We start from the raw sequence: 22,747 nt of genomic DNA, 5'->3' as shown, positions 1-22,747 counted from the left end.
CCCATATTTTTTTTGTAGTAAATTGTCAAAATAACGGCTCAAATTTCACTTGAATACTTGATTGTTAAATTGGTCGCTTAACTTATCAATCAATCAAATAAGTCTCTTAAATTTCCAATACCAACCACCTTCGTCCGTATCCATTCTTCCAACTAATGAGAGGGCTGACTAACAAGTTTCTGACGTTGCTGAAGACGCATGATGCTACTAAGATGACATCAATTAAAACCATCACACCACATGAAAATAAAGATATATACAGATCAAAAAGTTGGTAAGATACAATATCTCATCAGTCCAAAGGGCAATATTAGGGTCAGGGAAAAAGTAATTGATACATGATGATATCCTCGGTTCAGAAAAACAAGCTCCTGCCATAGCAATGGAGTTTTAAACCATAAATAAACATCCATGTGATACATTCTCCTCCTGTTAAGGCATTTTTAACTATTTCTCATGGAATCACTGGGTGTAGTCATATTGGCAGCAGATACAGCTATTAACACCGAGGGGGAATGCATGGAAAAAATATCCGGTTTCGTGCCTTGATGGCGAATGAATTTTCATTTATTCTTCTCTTCTTTCTGTTTGGCCAAAATATCGATCAGTGTTTAGTGGTTGGTTCCAGGAGTCTGAATCATGTTTGTTCCAGGAATGTGAATCGCGGAAGTCAGACATGGTTCCAGCCCCATGCATGGGAGCAAATGCTGCAAAAAGAAGTCAATGGGATCAATGAAAACTGACTGAATTAGTTTTGTTGAAGAACAAAAATAGTTAGTCGAGCACGCAGAACAAAATCACTCATTAAAACAGAGCGCAGTATGATTCAGAGATGTTCTTGAACATAAGCTTCATGCAACTCATAAAACAAGTGAATAACAATAAACTCTTCTTTTATGTCAATGCCTGGATCAAAAAGTTTAAGGCTTGAGTTAGTAGGAAGTGAACTTATAAGCAGAAACTGAAGTCACAGTGAACAGGTGAATTATATATCTTGACATTGATGTTGACTTAAAGCTCCCTTACCACATAATCTCAATAAGTTAACTCTACTGCTTTAAGATATTGAAATTTATAAATTCTTTTTGCTTTCTAAGAATGCTATAAAATACAATCAAGCATTCAACTGTTAACTAACGGAGCCTGTTTGCTTACGAGTTACTTCTACTACAATCAACTTAAGTATGGCTCTAACTTGGTTCTTGGTTTTAAAAAATTTAAGTGCCTTGAAACTCCAGCTGTTATGAAGTGCATTGGCCATTTTGAAGAATTTCGCCAAGAATGTCCAATGAGAAAAGTTGTATGCAGTGACTACTAGAATTTGAGGGGTTGCATGAATTAGAGTATAACCAGCTAGAAACTTAACTAACCTTTTTCTCTCATTCTTTTCTCTCTGTCATACTCAAATTTATCCCGAATAAGGCTGACTTTCTCCCATGTATCAGACTGGTTGTTTCTCACAAAATTATGCTCCTGCATTGAATTAAATTGTCAGAGATAGGATTGGTAGAGAAAAAAAGATAGTGAACAATATTGCAAATGTTATAGATTCCAACAATCTCACACTATTAGATCCAAGTTTTGGAGCCAACTAGTAACAATATGAAAAAAAGAAAGGCTATAACAGTATAAGTGACAGAAGCAGAATTTGAGTTTTCCAAAGGAAGAAGTTTTAGTTACACATTATCCCCATAGAATGACGTTTCTTATGGTTAAAACTCTTTAATTATATAACATTTTATTAAGAGCGGGAAAAAAATGAAGAGATCCTCTATACTCATACAAGTTTTAAAAAATCATCAACAAAACGAAGCTACCCAATCTCTTAAAATCTGGAAGAGAAATCCCTCAAAAAAGATTATGAGCTTTCCACTAAATGACCAAATAGATGCTAAACCTCTAATAATTTATTTTCCATTATAGTTGGCATAGCTGAGGTCTATCCCCTCTCAGAGAAGAATAGCACAACTTGAATTTGAATTACAACATTCGAACTATAATTATCCATGGCCAAGTGCAAATGCATTCTACAAGATGATGCATTTCTTTTGGCACTTTATTCTGGATGGCTCATGAAGTGATGGATAAAAGTTGCATGATACACAAACGGGACAATACCGGAAAGAAAAAAAAAGGTCCCCATTATATTTGAATCACTTAAATGTACCTTATTATGCTCCATCTGGGACCTTCTATTCCTGAAATGTCATAATAGACAACACCAAAATTAGAGTCCAACTCCATGACCTCCATAACTTAATCACTGAAGCAGTTCAAGCCATTAATCAGATTAATCCAAACGTAATATTTTTAAATTGATATATTCCTTTTTTTTTTGTTGGGGGGGAGGGTGGTTAAAAGAAGAATTTCATTAAGATGACAAGAACAATAATATTATGAGAGTTCCTCTACACAAGAAAAACAAACAAAAGATTTATGTATAAAGCATAGCTTTTCAATCTCTCAACACGTCAATTAAAGACCAGCACAAACTTTTAAACAGAACTTTTCGGCACTATATATAGGGAGAGCTAGAGCCAAAGAGAAATTGAAGAATATCTATTTGAATAAGACCCATCTGAATGACCATCATGAAGTACTTTAGCTGTTAAACTCGCAGGTGAATAAAAAGATGTATCAGATAGACTGATAGAGATTGGATCAGAATCATCAGATTACTCAATGAAATGCTAGTATACTGTATTATTTATCCTCTGCAGCTGATATCAGTGTGATATAGTAGCAGAATGTACATATTTATTTAGAAAATGGTATGCAGAAAAGGGAGAAATAAGGATGACTGAAGGCATTCAAGACATCATCTCTATTCTCTCCAACCCCATTAACTAATTGTCTTAGGACAAAAATCCAGAGTTATTAGAGACACAAATTCGTTTAGAGGATGCAACATACAGAAAGAGAGAAAAAGTCTTTGACCTAGGACAAAATTTGCCGAATTGTCTATCTACCCAAAAGCAAGGGACAATATGATAGGGAACAAATATACAGCTTTTCTTTCTTTTCTCTATAATTTTTTGTCCTGAAACACTTACCATGCACAACCTTAGACACCCTTTTTTTGGGAAAAAAAAAATAAAATCATGCTTTATGTTCACTTCCCCTCTTATGGTTTAATCCACCTTCCCACCTTAATAAATGCCACATGTTTCGCATGTTTATAAATTAGGTCCAACTTCCCACCTTGCCTACACAGGATTCATTAATCCACTAGCACGAAACCTTCTTTCCCTAAAATATACCTAAGAATAATATTTTTTCGCAGTCAAAGCAACTAGCATAGAGGGAAAGAAACGGTGAAGGAGGCAAACCTGTATGGGGAAAAGTCTTCATCGTCTTCTTCAGCAGACTCATACTTTGCATGATCCTGAGCAAGCTTCTTAGAGTAGCCCTCATCCCAATAAAGCCGCTCCCAGTTTTCTCTAAGTTCATTATATAGTTCCATATATTTCTTGCACCAAGGCTCATGCTCCTTTCATTACAATTAAAACTATTTCAGGACTACAATCATGTTTTGAACTTCACACTCAACCATAAAAGCATTACAAGTTAACAGCTCCATTACTCCAGCAAGCAAATCAAATAACACATGATTCACGTTGATCCATCAGATTTATCATGGTAATAAGAAAATTGATTACTTAAGCCGTAAAGAAATGATAAAATACAATGTGCCCCTATTGTCTCTATGATATCAACAAAAGTCCTCTTTTGTACACGGGAAATATCAAATTACAGAATAGTCAAAAAATAAAATAAACTTATGAGTCAAAAGCAAACTCAATCGGCACATAGAGGACTCCAATTACCACAATGTTAATCTATCAACGAGCTAGCAAATCATAAAGATACACCGTTCTAGTTTTATACATCAATTTCAAGAGAATTAACAAACAGCAGAGCAAAATCACAGCATAATCATTTAAATTTGATGCCTACAATGAAAATTTTTTTGTGAAATGTGAAGACTAATCATGAAACCAAACAGAAATTAGAGAATTATTTTTTTTCAAAAAAAAAAAAGGGAAAAGAAATTAGGAACTAACAGATTCCTTGAGAAGAAGGCGAGTCCTGCGCATGAACTGTTCCCTGAGCTGCTTGCGGCGTTTGTTAGGGATGTTGTCTCTCGGAATAACGAACCGCTCACGTGGCGGCACGTGATCGCCCACCTCGTGCATCTCGCCGTCCACCGCCCACCACTCGGAGCGCTCATCAACCTTCCTCAGCACAAGTGGCGGCGACTTCGGGCGCCTTCTGTGGCCGCCGCTTCTGCCGGCAGTGGTGTCGGTTCGGGCATAGCGGAGCTGGCAAGGGCCGCGAAGGAGGTACGGCGTAAGCGCTTGTAGCCGCTTCGTGAGAGAGAGCATGGACACGCTCACTGTAGCACTCTCTTCAACTTGTTTCCCCTAATCAACTATTATTTTGAAATTTTAACTGGGTTTGAAAATTTTGAATAAGATAATAATAAAAATTATTTTTTAATCATAAAATATTTGAATGCTAATAAAAATACTCATGAAATATTGAAACAAATGTAATATTTTGAAAAAATTGAGCATGACTGATAAATCTGAGATAATAATTTATTATGAGTTTAATTTTGATATGCAATTTCATCCTTTTTTCGGATGATTATTTATGTTAATATAAAAATAATTTTTTTTTATGTAATATTACTAATTAGATGCACATGTAAAATTATTTTATATTGATAGTATATTAAAATTAAAATTCTATAATTATGTGCATATAACATCTAAAATTATATATTTATTTCAGACATAATTAATAAATATTAAATTAGATAATTTTAGACTATTTAGACTAATTTCTATTACCTCCCAAATATTACTAGTCTAATTAATCATCAAGTAAATTTTGATTTGCTAAGGGAGTGTTTTTAGGCTCAATTTTATGGAAATGAAAGGCATATGTGTGCTATTCTTCGATATGGATTCATGAGGACTAGACATATATGTGGGACAGCTTTTTGGCAGTGTGAGGTAGAAGAACTCGGACCGTGCGAGTTCTTTGGTTTTAAACTTTTGCATAACAAAACGCACGGTCCGATTTGTATATTAAGAGAATTTAAATTTTGGAAGGTTGAAATCGGACCCTCCGTGTTGCTTAAGCTTGGTTTTTTAATATGAAATGGGGCATCAAATCGCATGGTCCGAGTTCCATGCTAAGAATTTGAATTTGGGAAGATTGAACTCGGACCCTCCGTTTTGCATGAGCTTGGCAATTTTTTATATGAACTGGTACATGAAATCGCATGGTCCGATTTTATTTTTTAATATTTTTTTTAATCAGGTTAACCTAGTCGAAGGGTGCGAGTTATTTAAAGAGGCCTATATAAAAGTGTGAAGTGAACTGGTGGTAGCTTACTTGCGTCTTCTTTCGCTTCTTGAACGGCTGCTTCTTCTATTTCTTCTTTTTGGTTTCTTCTTTGATTGTTTTGAACCTGAAAATCTAGTAGCTAAAGTTATGCTTTTTTTTGTGATTGAGAGAAATGAGTGACAGAGTGTTACTAAAAGTGTATTATTTTGGTCAGATTTTGTTACAAACGTCTGAAGGAGTAAAATTTATTTGTGAAAATCCGCTAGATGTTGTTATTTCTTTTATCATCTCATTTGAAGAGCTCAAAGGCGTGATCTGTGAAAAGATTGATTCTGAGAGGACAAGAAAAATATCCTGTATTCTATACAGATATCCCATACCGGTGTTTGGTGGATTCGTCCAGTATCAAACTAAATATGTGACGGACGAAGCGAGCATGCAAGAGATGTTTTCAATGTATATTGAAAACCGGGCTCAGATCTCGTTCATCGAGTTGTATGTTGAGTTTGAACAATCTGAGGCCGACCGGAATATTCTACGGGAAGATTATAATAGTGACAGTGAAAAAGAGTTCGAAAGCAACTACGAATTTGTTGGTCCATATGGAGATGAAGATCACGGTGACAGAACTATGGCTCCAGATGTGACAGAGGTGGCAAATGCGCTCGCAAACGAAGTGCCGTTTGAGGAGCCATCATTCATGCGAGTTTTGGACTTGGATACCATGCATGTTCCGGAGTTTCCGGAATATATGACTGCAGGTACGTAATTCGTCGTATTAGTTTTTTTTAGTTAGTTATTGATTTAGTTATGAATAAATTAGTATTTATTTACCATTATTCAATCATGCGTTGATGTGCAAGTTGTCAGGATCGAACCGGTGCTCGAACGGTTTAGGTGACTGGGTCACTGGTTCAACCGCTGGATAAGTGATTGAACCGGTTGATCCGGTCCTATGTAAATAAAAAATAAAAAATAGTAAGAATGTTAAATAAGAAACTTCAAAATGTATGTCTTTGCTAACATTTTAAAAATATGAAGTTATTTTAAACCAATATGGAACATGAACAATAAATATTTTATTTTTTTTACTGTTATATACTACAAGTATTTATTAAAAAATAATAATAAAATTCTCTACAATATGATTATTAAAAATTACGTGAGTTTGTAATTATTATTCGCACTGGTTCGATGCCTTGTACGGTTCAAACTCAATGAACCGGACCGGTTAGGATCCGGTTCATTGGGTTTGACGGTCGAATCGACCGGTTCAGTCCGATTTTTACATCTGATGCTGATGTTCTTATTTTGTTTAGAGTGACATAATAACATGATGTAAGGTTTGGATTTATATCATACTACATGCAGTGAATATTGATTTACCTTTATTATCGAATTTGAAATATCTGTGTATTAATTTAATTTTTCCTATGGTGGTTGTCCCAGCAGAAATTCCTATTGTCGCAGATGGTGAATTTGCAGTTGGTATGGAGTTCAGTTCCAGGGAAGCTGTTATTAAGGCGATAAAAGAGTATATCATACGACGAAGCGTAGACTACCGGATGTATGAGTCTGAGCCGTTGACATTTTATGCCAAGTGTACACAGTATGGGTCAGGGTGTGATTGGCTTATCAGGGTTAGCTTGATCAGCAGGAAGTACTGTTGGATTATAAGAAGGTATAATGGTAGTCACACCTGTAACAGAGCCACCATTTCATAGGATCATTCGAAGCTAGATTCTATCACAATCGCAGAAGCAATAAAGCCAGTGGTTGAGGCTGACCCCTCTTTAATGGTAAAATCGGTTATAGCAGAAGTGCAATTGAAGTTCAACTACACCGTTAGTTATCGGAAAGCATGGTTGGCTAAGCAAAGGGTAGTAGAAAAAATATTTGGAGGTTGGGAAGCATCGTACGAAGCGTTGCCTATGTGGTTTGAGGCCATGTGTCATAAGGAGCCAGCAGCTGTTGTCCATTTTGAGACTATGCCTACATATCAAGGCGATGACTTGGTGGGTGATATTCGGGTCCTGCATCGAGTATTTTGGAGTTATTACCCCTGTATTAGGGCATTCAGACATTGTAAGCCAATTTTCCAGGTGGATGGGACTCACTTGTACGGAAAGTATAAGGGTTGTCTACTAGTGGCGGTTTCACAGGATGGCAACAACAATATCGTCCCAATTGTGTTTGCTATTGTGGAGGGAGAGACTTCTGATGCATGGCACTTTTTCCTTAGTAACCTACGTCAACATGTTGTCACTCGGGATGGTGTGGGTCTAATATCCGACCGACACGAATCCATCAATGTTGCTGTGGAACGCAGTAACGTAGCTTGGTCACCTCCTAGAGCTTTTCATATGTTTTGCATCAGGCATATATAGTTGAATTTTCTGAGAAAGTTCAAGGCACCGTACCTCCAAAAATTGGTCGTCAACATTGGTAACCATTCAGTAAATTTAAGTAAGTTATTTAACAGAGTTACCTTCAATATTTGTTTTGACCTCTATTATTTTTCTTTTTTATGTTGTTATCCTCCAGGATATTCGAGGATGGTGCGGGAGTACGAAGTGTGTTACCAGCGTTTACGGGAACGGGGCGAGGCGTATACAAACTGGTTAAACCGAATTTCTCGCGAACAGTACGCATTGGCATTTGATGGTGGATACCGATGGGGTCACATGACGACGAATCTAGTGGAATGCATCAATTCAGTATTGAAGGGTGCACGCAATCTCCCCATTACTCCTCTTGTGAAGGCCACATTCTACAGGTTAAACGAGTTGTTCACCCGAAAAAAGAGCGGAGGCGGAAGCCCGGATTAATGCTGGCCATGTGTTTTCTGATGTCGTGACCTCGAAGTTTCATGCAAACCAACTTGCATCAGGAAACATTCAGGTTAGTTGCTTTGACCGGCAAAATGAGGTCTTTGAGGTGCGTGAGATGCCAAGCGGACTGGAGTTTGCAGTCGATCTACGTGGCCTTCGATGTGACTGTGGTGAGTTCCAGGTGGACCGGATCCCCTGTAGACATGTGTTCGCATGTTGTGCCAACCAGCGACTGGATTGACAACTGTATGTGCATGATGTGTATAAGATGGACCAATTTCGGCGGGTGTACCGAGCAAGGTTTAGGCCACTAGGTAATCCTACTACATGGCCTGCTTACAACGGACCTCGGTTCGTACCGAATCTGTACCTGAGACGCGTCATGAAAGGTCGCCCCAGGATGACACACTTCTTGAATGAGATGGACACGCGAATGTTACGTCGTCCTAGGCGATGTGGGCTATGTGGGGCTGAGGGACACAGTCGTAGCAGATGCCGCCAGTCAGCTGGTGTAAATGCCGACAGAGATGCTCAATAGGTTCACAGTCGAAGATGATATTATATATGTAGCTTTATATAGTATGGCATGAGTTGTCCATTTGAGTTAATATGACCTGATATATCTAACATTGTATAATATGACATGAATTCTCATATTGAGTTAACATGACCTGATATATGTAGCATTATAAATTATGACAAGCTAGTATTATAAGATATCTGTAGCATTATATAATATGACATCAATTGTCTAAATGAGGTATATTGATATGATATCTGTAGCAATATATTAAGATTTTATGAAACATTAATAAATAGTCCAGATCGTTAATACATGAATAAGTTCATTAATACATAAATACTCTAAACATATAAAGTAAACTTACCATAGTCCAGGTCATTAATACATAATGTCCAACAGATACAAAGTACTCTAATCATAGTCCACATCATTAATACCTAAATAAATACATTACACCATAACTACTTTCTGATTGCCCACTTTATATCTTTCACAAAGTTCTTGCATTTCTTGGCTGCCTTTTTTAAGACAGATGGAGTGTAGCGATTAGCGCTACGATGTGGCGGATCAATCCTCATATTGTAACATTTGGCTTTGTCATTCGGAGTGCGTGCCTGATCTGTATACAATTTAAAAAAACAATTAAATGTAGCACATTAGGTAATCAAACCAACATAGATACCACATCATTTATGAAAAACCAAACAGAGACACAATTTATGTGTCTGAGGTACATACTGGCTTGAGAACTGAGGTTGTTCATGTGGAAGCGGATTTGGAGGTGATATATGCGGCGAATGTGGCTCCTGTTCTTCATTGTCGTCATCCATATCCTGACTACCCTCATCGGTATCCTGATTACCCTCATCCATATCCTGATTACCTTCATCATTCTCTTGACCCACAAGATTCGACAAGTTCAAGTGGTCCCCAAATTTTGATCGGTACCAGTACATGTAACTATCCAATGGATGCTGTGAAGGAATGGGAAGCTCAAAAAGAATGTAGTTATACCTGTTTGTCCAATGCATCACCCAAATCGAATGACTCGATGCCGTGGCCCAGTTAAGATTCTTAGGACCAGTCAGGTCTTCTCCATGCGCCTTGTCCATATTCCGCTCCTGATTAGGTACTCCCTAAACGAAACCAAACTGTCGCCTAAACCTATCGGTAGCATGCCACTCAATACATTCAAATGAAACCAACGGAACTGTAGCGCTCCAGACAACCGACTGCATGTAGATTTCAGCAGGAATTATGCTCGGATCTACGCGATCCACAGCATAAGCAACCCACACAAACTGAAAAAAATAAAGGAAACTCATGATTACAACCCACAATACCAATAACAATAACAATGCTTCATAATTTTGTCCCAGACCCTAAACCCGAAACTAATACTTCTTTAATTAAAACACACTTGGCCTTCCTAAAGTTCATCAAAGGCCTTCCTAAAGTGAGCTAGATTCAGATATCTATATCGTTGGTCACTACGCTCCCAGTTACGCCACCTAATATGATATATTCAATTAGCTCAACTGAATCTTAAATATCAAGATACGGGTACATTGTAACATAATATTACCTGTTTGCTAGTGAAAAACTGTGGGGTTCCCTAGGAAGCGGCAATAGATATGGCAGTCAGATCCAAGCCCAACCGAGTAGAAGTGTTAGTGGACTATCTATTTTCTTACAATCAAAACGAGATGCCCTGCATAACGCGCTGTAGAGGTGTGCTAGGCATGCCGATCCCCAGCTATACTGTCCAATACTAACAAAATCACGAAGTAAGAGTAGAAATTTCTAGTGCATACCTGCCCCAGACTTATCCCCAAACAAAATCGTCCCGATCAGCAACATAATGTGGCACCTCACATACCTCTGTATACTGTTTCATCAGTCAACTCTAAATTTTCTTTTAGATCCCGCAGCCAGGTCAATTTTATGCAACTACCTCTACAGTCCGACTTACGCGGTGCAACTCTAAATTGAAGCAAACACTCTGCCTCCAAGGCTTCAAAACTACTCATTGTCATCCCTGTGACTGGAAGACCATCTGTCGGAAGACCAAGAATTAGAGCCACATCTTCAAGAGTCACGACACATTCACCAATGGGAAGGTGAAACGTATGTGTATCTGGGTGCCACCGTTCGATTAGAGCATTCACCAGTACTTTCTGACATTGTACTACACCAATCTGAGATGCATGATAAAATTCAGTAACTCGTAAATGCTCCTCCACGCTATCATTGTACCGATCCGGAGGAATTGGATGGTCACATGTCAACATTCTTAATTTCTACAAAAAAATATAATAAATTATTAGTCAACTCATTCATTAACTATTACTAACTTACTACTAAAAGGCAAAAATTTTTTAACTACAGCAACTCATTAACAAAATTTGCACAATTAACTCAACAACACATATTACTTGAAATAACACAACTGTCATAAATTATTTGACTAAATCCAACTAAAACAAATAATTATAACTTCTAAAATGAAATGAATTATTAATCCTTAAAATTTTTTAAAACTAACTATTAATAACATTAACTAATACATACATTCCTAATCAATTCTAAAAAATGTTACAACATTAGAGATGCTGTTTATTTATTTGCGGTAGAAAAATTTTTTCTAATATATAACATTATAATTTGTAATATTAATTATCTATTAACTATTACTTAAGTAAAATTAAACACATATTTCTAAATTTTAAAAAATACTAATAATCATTCTCATTATCTTCCTAAATTCGTTTTCTAATAACAATAATAATTAACTTCCTAACAATGATAATTATAATTAACAAAAATAAACTAACGTACTTTTAAAAATTAATACTAACCATTCAGTTTTTATTCCTAAATTCAATTACTCACAACCACAACAATAATATTTAATTTCCTAACAATTATAACTAAAAATTTAAAAAAGATTTCAAAAAAACTAAACGTGGTATAAAAAAATTAATAATAATTCGGTTTACATTTTATAATTAATTTTCTGAATATTAATAATTCACTTCCTAACACTAATAATTATAATAAAAAATATTAAGCAAATTTAAAAAAAAATATTACGTTTTTTACATAAATATAACATCATTCTATTTACATTTTTAGATTCAATGTCTAACAACAATAATAATAATTAACCCCCTAACAATAATATTTTTTATAAAAAAATAGTGAAAAAATTTCAGAAAAAAAAAAATTAAAAACGTTGAAGAATAGTCCTAACTATTTTATGTATATTTTTAAGTTCAGATCCTAACAACAATAAGAACAACTAAATTTTTAACAATAATAATTATAATTATAAAAATTAAAAAAAATTAAAATAAACTTACATAATCAGAATGACTGAGATAATGTATAATATGAAACTCAGGGCGATCAACATCTTTAATTTTATATTTCTTTGGCATTTTTCTTTTTTTTTTCACCATGCACACCCACTAGCAGCAGAGGAATGAAGAAGAAGAATGGAGTTTTGAGGTTGAGAGTAAATGCTGAGAGTGATATCCCGGATGGTGAGAGTCCTTATTGCATGGTCAATGTTGGTATTTAGGGCACCATTTGGGGAGTGAGCTTTGCGTGACGCGTGTCCAGCATGCCACAAAACGGATCGTCCGTTTTGGTAGCTACTTCTCGGACCGTTCGTGTTGCAACTTGGATGTCGCACGGTCCGATTTCCTTCAACACTTGACACCACACCAATGTGCAGCCCTCCTCCTTCCCATAACCGGGTGCAACACCAGCCAAGCTTCCATATAGAAATTAAAAAGCGGTGTTTTTAACCAGCTCTATTGTGTACTATAGATCATGCTACCCACTGACCCACATCCACACTTCATCACTATCCACTATGGGAGTGAATCATCTCCAGTGAAAAAAAAAAAACTAGATATTGTCAAGTGTTGAATCTAATCTTTCATTATTTTTTCTCTCTTATTTAATTTTGGTCCCACTTATAAAATTAAAAGTGAAAGATCACACTTTATTCTCTCAAGTATTTTTTTCAATAGAGAGGATCCATTTCCCTATTACCATTCCTATTTTGCAACTCCACCCACTACTGCCAGTCTGCCACCCTAACCTTTTTCTTTGTCACCCACGTTAACCGTTCCAATCTTCCACCACCATCATTTCGTCTTCTATATTTCTCTAACAACCGCCTTAAAAATCAACAACCACCATGCCATCGTTGACAATGTGTGTAATTGTGACCGTGATGGTGGTGGTAATAATATTGGTGGAGAAATAATAAATACGGATGGAGATACAATGATTTTAAAAAAACTATGTTTAAATCAAGACCTTAAAATATTAAATCTAAGTATTTTATTTTATATATCCTTTATTTTTTTAATTATTTATGATGTATGTACTATATAGGACTAATTTTTTTTCACTCATTTTTTACTCAACAATTTTCTCTTCAAATGTGAGAAACCAAGTCAAGTATTGACAATTAAAGCCTTGTTCTGTCAATTAACTTATGTTGATCGAATGGTCAGTTCACTCATTTGTTTAAACAAGTATTGAGATTTGGGAGTTCGAATCTCACCTTGCATATGCAGCAACCCATTACTCAACGACAAATTCTTAAATAGAGCCTTGACCCAATAAAAATTATACGAATTTTTTTTTGTGACTAAAACTACACGGATTAAGATTTGACTTATATACCTTAAAAAATTTAAAATTGACGTAAAACTATCTTAAATACCTTTACCATCATCTTTGATCTCATTACTCAAGACTCAATCATTTTATCGTTTCAGGTACGTTTCGAAACAAAAATATTTTTATCTTTTCTTCTTTGAATTAGTAGATAGTCAATAAAATTTAATAGTTTTAATAAGAGCACACAAAAAAAAGAGGTATTTAATTTAAAAAAAAAAGGGTAATGTCCTAGTGATATTCCTCAAAACACTGTAAAAGAAAAAAATTCACTAAAATTATTAAAATAATAAATTTAATCATGAATAATAAATTTAGAATTTGCTAGTTAATACACTAAAATTGCTTTTGAAAAGGCTATAAAAGAAAAAATCTCATTAAAATTATTGAAAAAATAAATTTTTTATATTTGTACAATACATTAAAGAATTTAATTTAATACACTGTTAATATAAAATAATTTTACATGTACATTTAATTACATAATATTATATCAATAAAAATAATTAATTTTTATATTGACTATATGAATAATAATCATCCAAAAAAATAAAAATAGTGTCAATTCATCCAACTTAAACGCTACATTAAATACATTCAAAATTTCAAAAGTTTTCTATATATATATATAACTTGTCAAGTTTCAAATTTTTATTCATCGAGATTTGATTATGAGTTATTAAAAGGTAAACTGAATAAAAATTTGAAACTTGAGGTACCCGAAATCGACACCGGTGGGTAGGTAGAGAATACCTAGGGGCGCGAGACAACTCTCTCTAAGGAACTCGGCAAAATAGCTCCGTAACTTCGGGAGAAGGGGTTCCCCCTCACAAAGGGGGTCGCAGTGACCAGGCAGATATTGTATAATTGTTCGATTTTCCGCAATTTTTTCCATCCCTCTGTGTAAATAACCCAATAATGGGTCTAATCCCATTCGCTCCCCTAGCTTTCGTCTCTCAGTGTCAGTGTCGGCCCAGCAGAGTGCTTTCGCCGTTGGTGTTCTTTCCGATCTCTACGCATTTCACCGCTCCACCGGAAATTCTCTCTGCCCCTACCGTAGTCCAGCTTGGTAGTTTCCACCGCCTATCCAGGGTTGAGCCCTGGGATTTGACGGCGAACTTAAAAAGCCACCTACAGACGCTTTACGCCCAATCATTCCGGATAACGCTTGCATCCTCTGTCTTACCGCGGCTGCTGGCACAGAGTTAGCCGATGCTTATTCCCCGGATACCGTCATTGCTTCTTCTCCGGGAAAAGAAGTTCACGACCCGTAGGCCTTCTACCTCCACGCGGCATTGCTCCGTCAGGGCGAAAAATTCCCCACTGCTGCCTCCCGTAGGAGTCTGGGCCGTGTCTCAGTCCCAGTGTGGCTGATCATCCTGTAAGACTTAAACTCTTTTGATTTGCCATAAGATCTAGATTGAGTTCTCCTCTTTGAATAGAGCTTATAGCAATCTCTTTTATATTATTTTTCAACCTAATCAGGAGACAATAAATTTTGATATTATTCATTATTCTGTGATTTAAGGAACCCTTCCAATTCAATTGAAAAATAAAAAACTTTGTTAATAAGAGATTTATTTCGACCTCCATTCTGTTCTTGTATTTTTTTTTCCTCTTTCCTGGCCAATCCTGATGCTGTAGACTCTACTTCAATATCTTTTTCTTGGGTTGAAAGAGATGATTCCAAATCCACCCCACTCGTGTCTTCCGCTTTTGCTTGATTTCGAGTCTCTAACTCGAATTCCAATTTTTTTTTTTGATGATCTAAAAATTATTTTTTTTTCTTCCAGTAAATCTTGTATTTTCACTAACATCTTTTTTCCGCGGGTACTGAAACCATTAAAAGAACGCCGAATTCTTAATTCAAATTTGAAATGTACAACGATTCATTCGATAGCTTTTTTGTTTTCTAATAAAAAGGGGTCTATTTCTGCCCGAACATTCCATAAAAATGAAATAGATTTCCATGTTAGGGAAATTTTCTATTTATTATTATTTAAATTATTTAAAGACTTAAGAAGTCTTTCTTTGATTATATATATATATTTTTAGAGCAACTTTTAACATGATATAGAAACCTCTTAGAGCACCAATTCCAATATTACAAAATTGACACACTAAATTAATGTTGAGTCCTAACTACCAGCCAGGAACATAGCAGCCCAAAAGAAAATTTTGGTGGGAGGGAAGCATATTGGGCATATCCAGTCATATCAAGTATCAAGCTTATGATATGTTAACATTTTGGTAGAGTAAATGTTTAAAATGGTTCTTGATACTCACTTTGTGCGTTAAAATTGTCTTTAAAATTTAAATGGCATCAATTACGTCTTTGAAATTAAAAAAAATTGCACCATATTAATCTTTAACCCATTTTTTGTTAATAGCGCACTGACGTGGCTTAATGACGTGGATCTTTGGTGACATGTGTCACCTCATGATTTGGCCACGTCTAACGGTATGATGACGTGTCGATCAGCAACACGTGGCATACTGATATGGATAGTTATGCTACGTGTAACAATGCTATATTGTCACGTGCCATAATGTTATTTGTCCACATGTCATTTACTATGTCATCATTACATATGCACCAAATTGGTCCCTTACTTTACATCAAATGACTCATGTTAGTCATTAAAATTGAATATCGTGCACCAAATTAGTCCCTTTATCAGTTTGTTCTCATTTTTTTTATAAATTTAAAACTCTTAATTTATTTTATACACTAATTTTAATTTTATTTTTTATTATATAATTTTTTATAATAAATTTTTAATTAATAATTTTAACTTATATCATTAAAGCACATGTTAGCTAAAATCCAAAACTTTATTATTGTCTCTTGTATTTATTTGTATATGTTTTAATATTTTTCAAACCATGGTTACAATAAGTGCTTATATTAATTAATAGTATAATATATGAAAAGGCCGCCTAACTAAGTTATAGATAAAATAAATTATTATAATCGACAGTATAAATCTATCTTATTAATTTAGTGAGAAGTCAATTATATGAAGAATCGAATATTCTTGGATGGGAATAATAAATTTATATTAGTTAACAAGTGCCTTATCAAGTATTCTTAAAATATTTATTAAGGTATTAAATATTAAAAAGTTTGTATTAAAAAACATTATTATACTCTTAACTTACACTCTTTACTAAATTAATATCAATATCTCATATAATTCTTTTAATAAAATATTGTAAAAAAAATTGTATAATTAAAACTAAAATTTTTAAAACATTTTATAAAAGCACTTATATTTAAATAACTTGTGAAAATATAAAATTAAAATAGTGTATTTAAAGATATTAAAAATTTTGAATTTATAATAAAAAGAGAACAAACTAACAAAGAGACTAATTTGGTACACGATATTTAATTTCAGGGATTAAAATGAGTTATTTGATGCAAAGTAAGAGACCAATTTGATACATATGTAATGATGACATAGTGGATGACACGTGGACAAATAAAATTGTGACACGTGACATAACCCGACACGTGGCAAAATAGTATGGTGACACGTGGCATAACCATCCACATCAACATGTCATGTGTTGCTTATCAATAAATCATCATACCGTTACACGTGACCAAATCATGAGGTGACACGTGTCACCAAATATCCACGTCATCAAGCCACGTCAGCGTGCCGTTAATGAAAAACGGATCAGGAACTAATATGGTACAATTTTTTTAAACTTAGGAACGTAATTGATGCAATTAAAATCTCAAAGACGATTTTAGTGCACGACGTCAATCTCAGGACCACTTTTGGAGATTTACTCCATTTCTGTACCATGATTGTTGGTATCACCGTAGTATCAAAATTTATATTTTATAATAAAAAAATATATGTTGATTATTTTTGTAGGCTTTTTTTTGTATGGAAGTAAAAGTAGTGATATACTTTAACATTGTAATTTTTTGTGTTTTTTAAAATTGTGGAAAGTACATAAATCGGAGGGTCTGATTTCTGTACCTCAAATTTTTTAATTTTTTTAATACAAATCGAACAGTTCAATTTCTGTACCTCTACAAATCGGACTGTCCGATTTTTGTACCTCTAATAAATCAGACGGTCCGATTTCTACTTTTCTAGTTAAACGGTTTCACATTTGAGAATAACACCCTAACAATCCACATTTTAAAAAAACACCATTACCAATCAAATATTAAAAATAAAAAGTTCTATTTTTGTATGCTTTTTATTTTTATATTAAAAATAAGGTTTAATTACTCTGTTGGTCCCTATAGTTTCGCGAAATTTTTAATTAGGTCCTTATACTTTTTTCCCTTTTAATTGGATCCCTGCACCAATTTTTTTTCAATTGAATCCCTACACTTTTTTCTTTTTATTTGAGTCCTTATACCATTTTTTTTTAGTTAGGTCCTTATACAACTAAGCCAATTACTACCAAGAGGAACCTAATTGAAAAAAAAAATTGGTGCAGGAACCCAATTAAAAGAAAAAAAAAGTATAGGGACCTAATTGAAAATTTCGCAAAACTATAGGGATCAATAGAGTAATTAAACATAAAAATAATTAGTGTAAACCGAGAAAAAAATAAAAATTATTTTTATACTATAAAAAATATTTAAAAAATATGCTTGTAAAATGGTGTAAATACTATTTTTTATCAATTCAACTAGTATCCTTTAAAAATGGTACAATATTCAGTCTTTTATTACAATAATTTAAAAAAAATAAAATAAACACATCTAAAATTGTGAATAGATTTAGTGTCATTTTAAAATTAAATACATATTTAAAATAAAACTAAATAAAACTAAAATTTAAATTTTAAATTTTAAATTTTTGTTTCTGATTTAATATATTTAATTATTAATATATTATAATTTAAATACACATCTAAAAATCAAATTATTCAAAATTCAAAATTTTAATTTTAAAATTTTAAAATAAACCTTAAACCATCTAATTATTAACTAAACTCATTCAAAACCCTCGTAGAAGTAGAGAAGTCACATTTACCCCACATCCATAATCCAGAGGCTCAAATTCAAAACTCAACGCGCGCACTTTGAAAACCTAGAGAAGTCATCCTCCGCCGTCATTTGTCCGTGCTACCGTCCTCCTCATCCCTCATTCTCGACGCTGCCTTCCTCCACCTCGGCGCTCATCCACAACGTCGCATTCCTCTCCTTCCAAGCTCATCTTCGTCGCCGTCATCGCCGGTCTCTGCCCGCACTCTCCTCCTCCCGCGTCGGTCTTCTCCCCCTGCGCAGCTTTCGCACACCGCACTCCTCCCCCTGTGCAGCTCCGTCATGCCGCGCTACTCCCCCTCGCAGCTCTGTCGTGCCGCCTTCCTCCTCCACGCCGCTCCCTCTGCGCCGGAAGCACTCATCAGGTATTTGGATGTGGCTGTGTTAATAATTTTTGTTCATTATTCTGCATGATTTGTAGTACTTTCTCTCTCCTATTTTATCTTTTTTCTGTTAATAAACGTGTTTATGCTGTTCTTGCTGGCTTTTTTTTCTCGAGTAATGAAAGGCATCATAATTTTGGATGTGTTTATATTGTTATTATTTTTTTCTAATTAATTAAACTATAATTTTGGATGTGTTTGTGTTTTTATTTTTTTTAATCTAGTTAATGAAAGGTGGTATAATTTTAAATGTGTTTTATGTGTTTTAGATGTGTTTATATTGTTGTTGTTTTTTAATTCTGGTTACTGAAAAGTTGCATAATTTTAGATGTGTTTATGTGTTTAATTGGAGCCAGCTGAGCTTGTAATCAAACTGTTTTGGATGTGTAGATAATTTTCGTTTATTATTCTACATTATTTGTAGTGGTTTGTCTCCTCTTTCTTTCTTTTTTTTTTTTAATTTTTTTATTAATGAAAGACAACATAATTTTAGATGCGTTTATATTATTTTTTATTTTTCTCCCGATTAATGAAAGGTAACATAATTTTGGATGTGTTTATGTTCTTATTTTTTTTTTTTTTTGAATAATCAAAGGCAACATAATTTTGAATGTGTTTGTTTTTAATTGGACCAGCTGAGTTTATAATGATATTCTAGTTTTGGATATTTAGATAAAATACTTACATAAGTTTTTTTTTATTTGAAGCGGAGAACTTTGCTAGATGAGAGAACGATATGATCTCTACGAAAGAGAGAGAGAAAGAATGTGAACGAAAAGCTAATGAGTAATAACTCAAATATTCATATCTTTAGTAAAAAAAAAAAAAAGAGTGTGAACGAGAAAAAGAGAAAGAGAGAAAATAAAGAAAATGTTTTATTATAGTAATAAGAAGTTAGAGATTTTTTAGTTAATAACATTTAAAATAAGAGTGGTTTCTTAAAAATATAAAATATGATTAATTAAAAAATTAAAATAATAAAATATTAAATTTAAAGGTTAACTAAAGACTAATTTGTTTTGTACAAGTAGAATTTTTCTATTTTTATTTAATAATTGTACAATTTGCTTTAATTTCTTCAATACAGAGTTATGTACACTACAGAAACTAGAAACTACGCATCTTATCATCACGTACACAATTTGCTTTAATTGCACCGTTATGTACACTCTAGAAAGTAGAAACTAGAAACTACACTTCTTCATCAAACGTACGTCAAAATGACACTTTCACCCTTATTATTCTTCATTTCATGTTGAAAACAATTCATGAGTATTATATATATATTTCAAAGATAAAAACTCAGGTACACGGATACAGAAATATTATATTGAAAGGGCCAATAATATATATATAATATTAAAAAATTATATAAAAAATTATATAATGTAAAATGTATTACAAAAAATATATTAATAGAGAATATATTTTAAAATATAAATTTGTATGTATTTTTTATTAATGAAGTGGTCGATTTTTCGTATCATAAAATTTATCGATAATAGAATTTGTGTCAAAATTTTTAGCAATTTTTTTTTCAATATAATTAAAAAGCAATTAGCAAGAAATTAACCTTTCATTTTGTTTATGAGTTATTCTTCACAATATTCATCATTGAAAAAAATCTCTCAATTGTAATAATTGAAACAGAGAGAATTAATACCAAATGAATCAAGAAGGACGCTAACAAGAAGACAAAAAAATCCACTTTATGAGATTTAAAAAATTTTATTTAATTAAAAAATATTAATAATAATATCTTTTCAAATTTTTTTTAATATTGTTACTTATTATTTTAGATATTAGAAATTATTAATATTTAAGTTATGCTGGACTTTTATTTATATTAGACTAAATACTAAATAAATTTAAAAAAGATTAAATCATACTTAATAACTTATTACTATTAATCTTTTTTTAAAAATGTGGGGGGCAAGGCGAGGCCTCGGTATATCCGTCCCTCCGTGCAGTTATTTTATATGAAACTGATAATTGACTATCATTAAATAATTTAAAAAATTTAACTAAATTATTATTTAACGATTTTCAACTATTAACTTTACATAAAATTAACTATATCTGAATTTGTATCTCTTTTAAATCAAGTTTGGCTATATAATAACATGGTTAATTGTGGGAGCAATTAGAGGAGCTTGATGTTCAAAAGAAGAGACATAAGCCATACCCTCCCTTCAATTCAAGCTCCATGAATCTTCGAATAAATCTTAACCAATATATATGATTTGGGTATATTACCTAACTCTAATTATTCTTAATATACCTTAACTTTGAAGCATTACAAACATTAAAATCTTTACATAATTAAATGGCAAAAATTTATTTATAGTCAATTTCATATACAGTTAACTTTACATAAAGTTATTTTTGGATTGTTGATACGTGTTATTATTTGGTTTAAAAAAATCAGTTTATGTAAATAAATAATTTAATTAAAAAAAATAATTTAAAAAAATAACTTATTTTTACTCTCTTTTTTTGTTATGCTCTTAAAATTTATTCTTTTTTAATTTTTTAGAACTAATCTCAAACTTTTAATTGGATATATTCTTCTTATTCATATTTTTTAATCAAATTTTTTATTTTAAATGTATTTTTTAATTTTTTTTATTTAATTTTTTATCAATAATAAAAATTATTTAATAAATACGTAACTGTTTATCTCATTATACTATTTGATGTTCAAAATGAAACAGAAAAAGATAGAATCATTTATAATTTTTTGTTCGTATCACAAACTCCTTTTATCCTTATATGTGAATTTTAATTTTTTTTCCTCTACTTTCCATTCGGATTCTTAATTTTTTCTCTTTCACCATTTTTATACAAACAAAAAAGGCGTGAGTTTTTTTTTCCAGAATACCAAACTCTATTTTTTTTAAACAATTATGTGTACATATATTTTACGAGAATTAAATAAATAAAAATAAAAAATAAATTTAAAAAAAAATTTGGTCAAAAAAGATAAAAAAAAAGAACGTACTAAATTTATCATTTAGGGATAATATGTAAAAAAATTTAAAAAAAATCTTTAAAAAATTATTTAATTTATCTAAATCGATTTTTTTAAAAAATATATTTATATAAAATAAACTAATTTTTTTTATCAAATCAAATAATAACATCATAGTAATTTAAACAATTTTTCGTAAAATTGATTGCAGGTGAATTTTTACCTTAGAAAGTTGGATATATAACTATCTGGTCCTATTTTCTAACTAAATAGTTCCAAACTAAATAAGTTCATAACTTACTAAACAAAAAAGTAACAACAAAAGAAAACCTATTTATTTCGTCTTATTAATGTTAGAGTAGCATAGGGTCGCAATAGGTAAATACGGTAGGATTTAAGTTTTCATCTAGCTGTATTCCCATCATAAATTTCTTAATTCGACTTTATTTGATCCAATTCACAAAAAACAAATTTACTTTTCATTCAAATACAATATTTAGTTCTTTCAAAAAAAGAAAATTTTGGTCTTAATTCTCTACTCTATATATATATATATATCTTAAGGGTGCACCAATTTGGTCTTAAATCTCTACTTCTCATTTTGCACTGTGTATTGTTCATACTTCGTCCTTGGGGTGTGTATTCTCATCTCTGAAAATATATATATTTGGGTAGAGGAATTATATATAATAATTTGTACTACTGAATTGATAAGATTTTTGTGCTCAAAATCATATATATATAGAGAGACTTTTTTATTTATATACGCATGAAAAAAATATTATTCCGTTCCATAATGCGCATGTCTCAAAAGTATTCTTAAAATACGCATGGTTATTTTATGCTAAGCATTCACGAAATGGAATTAGCCTCTATTTTAAGGGAGAATGAATGAGGAGTCCTAAATCCATTCTAAGGGAGGCAGGCATGAAATGGAACAAATCATGTATACCAGCCACG

The 22,747-nt window shown here is 32.6% G+C and overlaps 2 protein-coding genes across 2 annotated transcripts; one reads left to right on the top strand and one right to left on the bottom strand.

Moving 5' to 3' along the window:
• Positions 1-241: 241 nt before the first annotated feature.
• LOC107619108 (uncharacterized) lies at positions 242-4,474 on the bottom strand. The gene is made up of 5 exons (XM_016321326.3): positions 4,065-4,474; positions 3,330-3,490; positions 2,168-2,198; positions 1,371-1,473; positions 242-707 (listed from the first exon to the last, which is right to left on the bottom strand). Exons 1-5 carry the CDS (start codon positions 4,383-4,385, stop codon positions 568-570), a joined length of 756 nt encoding a protein of 251 aa, XP_016176812.1. The 5' UTR covers positions 4,386-4,474; the 3' UTR covers positions 242-567.
• A 695-nt stretch (positions 4,475-5,169) lies between these two features.
• LOC148543722 (uncharacterized) lies at positions 5,170-7,082 on the top strand. Its single transcript, XM_088498680.1, has 3 exons — positions 5,170-5,296; positions 5,658-6,119; positions 6,811-7,082. Exons 1-3 carry the CDS (start codon positions 5,170-5,172, stop codon positions 7,080-7,082), a joined length of 861 nt encoding a protein of 286 aa, XP_088354806.1.
• Positions 7,083-22,747: the final 15,665 nt, after the last annotated feature.

This window comes from Arachis ipaensis, chromosome B9, assembly GCF_059453495.1.
Source record: "Arachis ipaensis isolate K30076 ecotype BB chromosome B9, ASM5945349v1, whole genome shotgun sequence".
In the NCBI taxonomy this organism is placed as follows: domain Eukaryota; kingdom Viridiplantae; phylum Streptophyta; class Magnoliopsida; order Fabales; family Fabaceae; genus Arachis; species Arachis ipaensis.
The sequence above is the reverse complement of the archived record's forward strand: the minus strand, read 5'-3'. Positions and strand labels throughout refer to the sequence as shown.

Bases quoted from the DNA above. Each gene is read 5' to 3' on its own strand.
- LOC107619108 (XM_016321326.3), bottom strand. From the start codon at position 4,385: ATGCTCTCTCTCACGAAGCGGCTACAAGCGCTTACGCCGTACCTCCTT. The intron at 3,491-4,064 runs GTTAGTTCCTAA...TTGTAATGAAAG, and splicing joins GCCTTCTTCTCAAGGAATCT to GAGCATGAGCCTTGGTGCAA. The intron at 1,474-2,167 runs GTACATTTAAGT...AATTCAATGCAG, and splicing joins CCCAGATGGAGCATAATAAG to GAGCATAATTTTGTGAGAAA.
- LOC148543722 (XM_088498680.1), top strand. From the start codon at position 5,170: ATGGGGCATCAAATCGCATGGTCCGAGTTCCATGCTAAGAATTTGAAT. The intron at 5,297-5,657 runs GTCCGATTTTAT...TCTCATTTGAAG, and splicing joins CTGGTACATGAAATCGCATG to AGCTCAAAGGCGTGATCTGT. The intron at 6,120-6,810 runs GTACGTAATTCG...TTGTCCCAGCAG, and splicing joins TCCGGAATATATGACTGCAG to AAATTCCTATTGTCGCAGAT.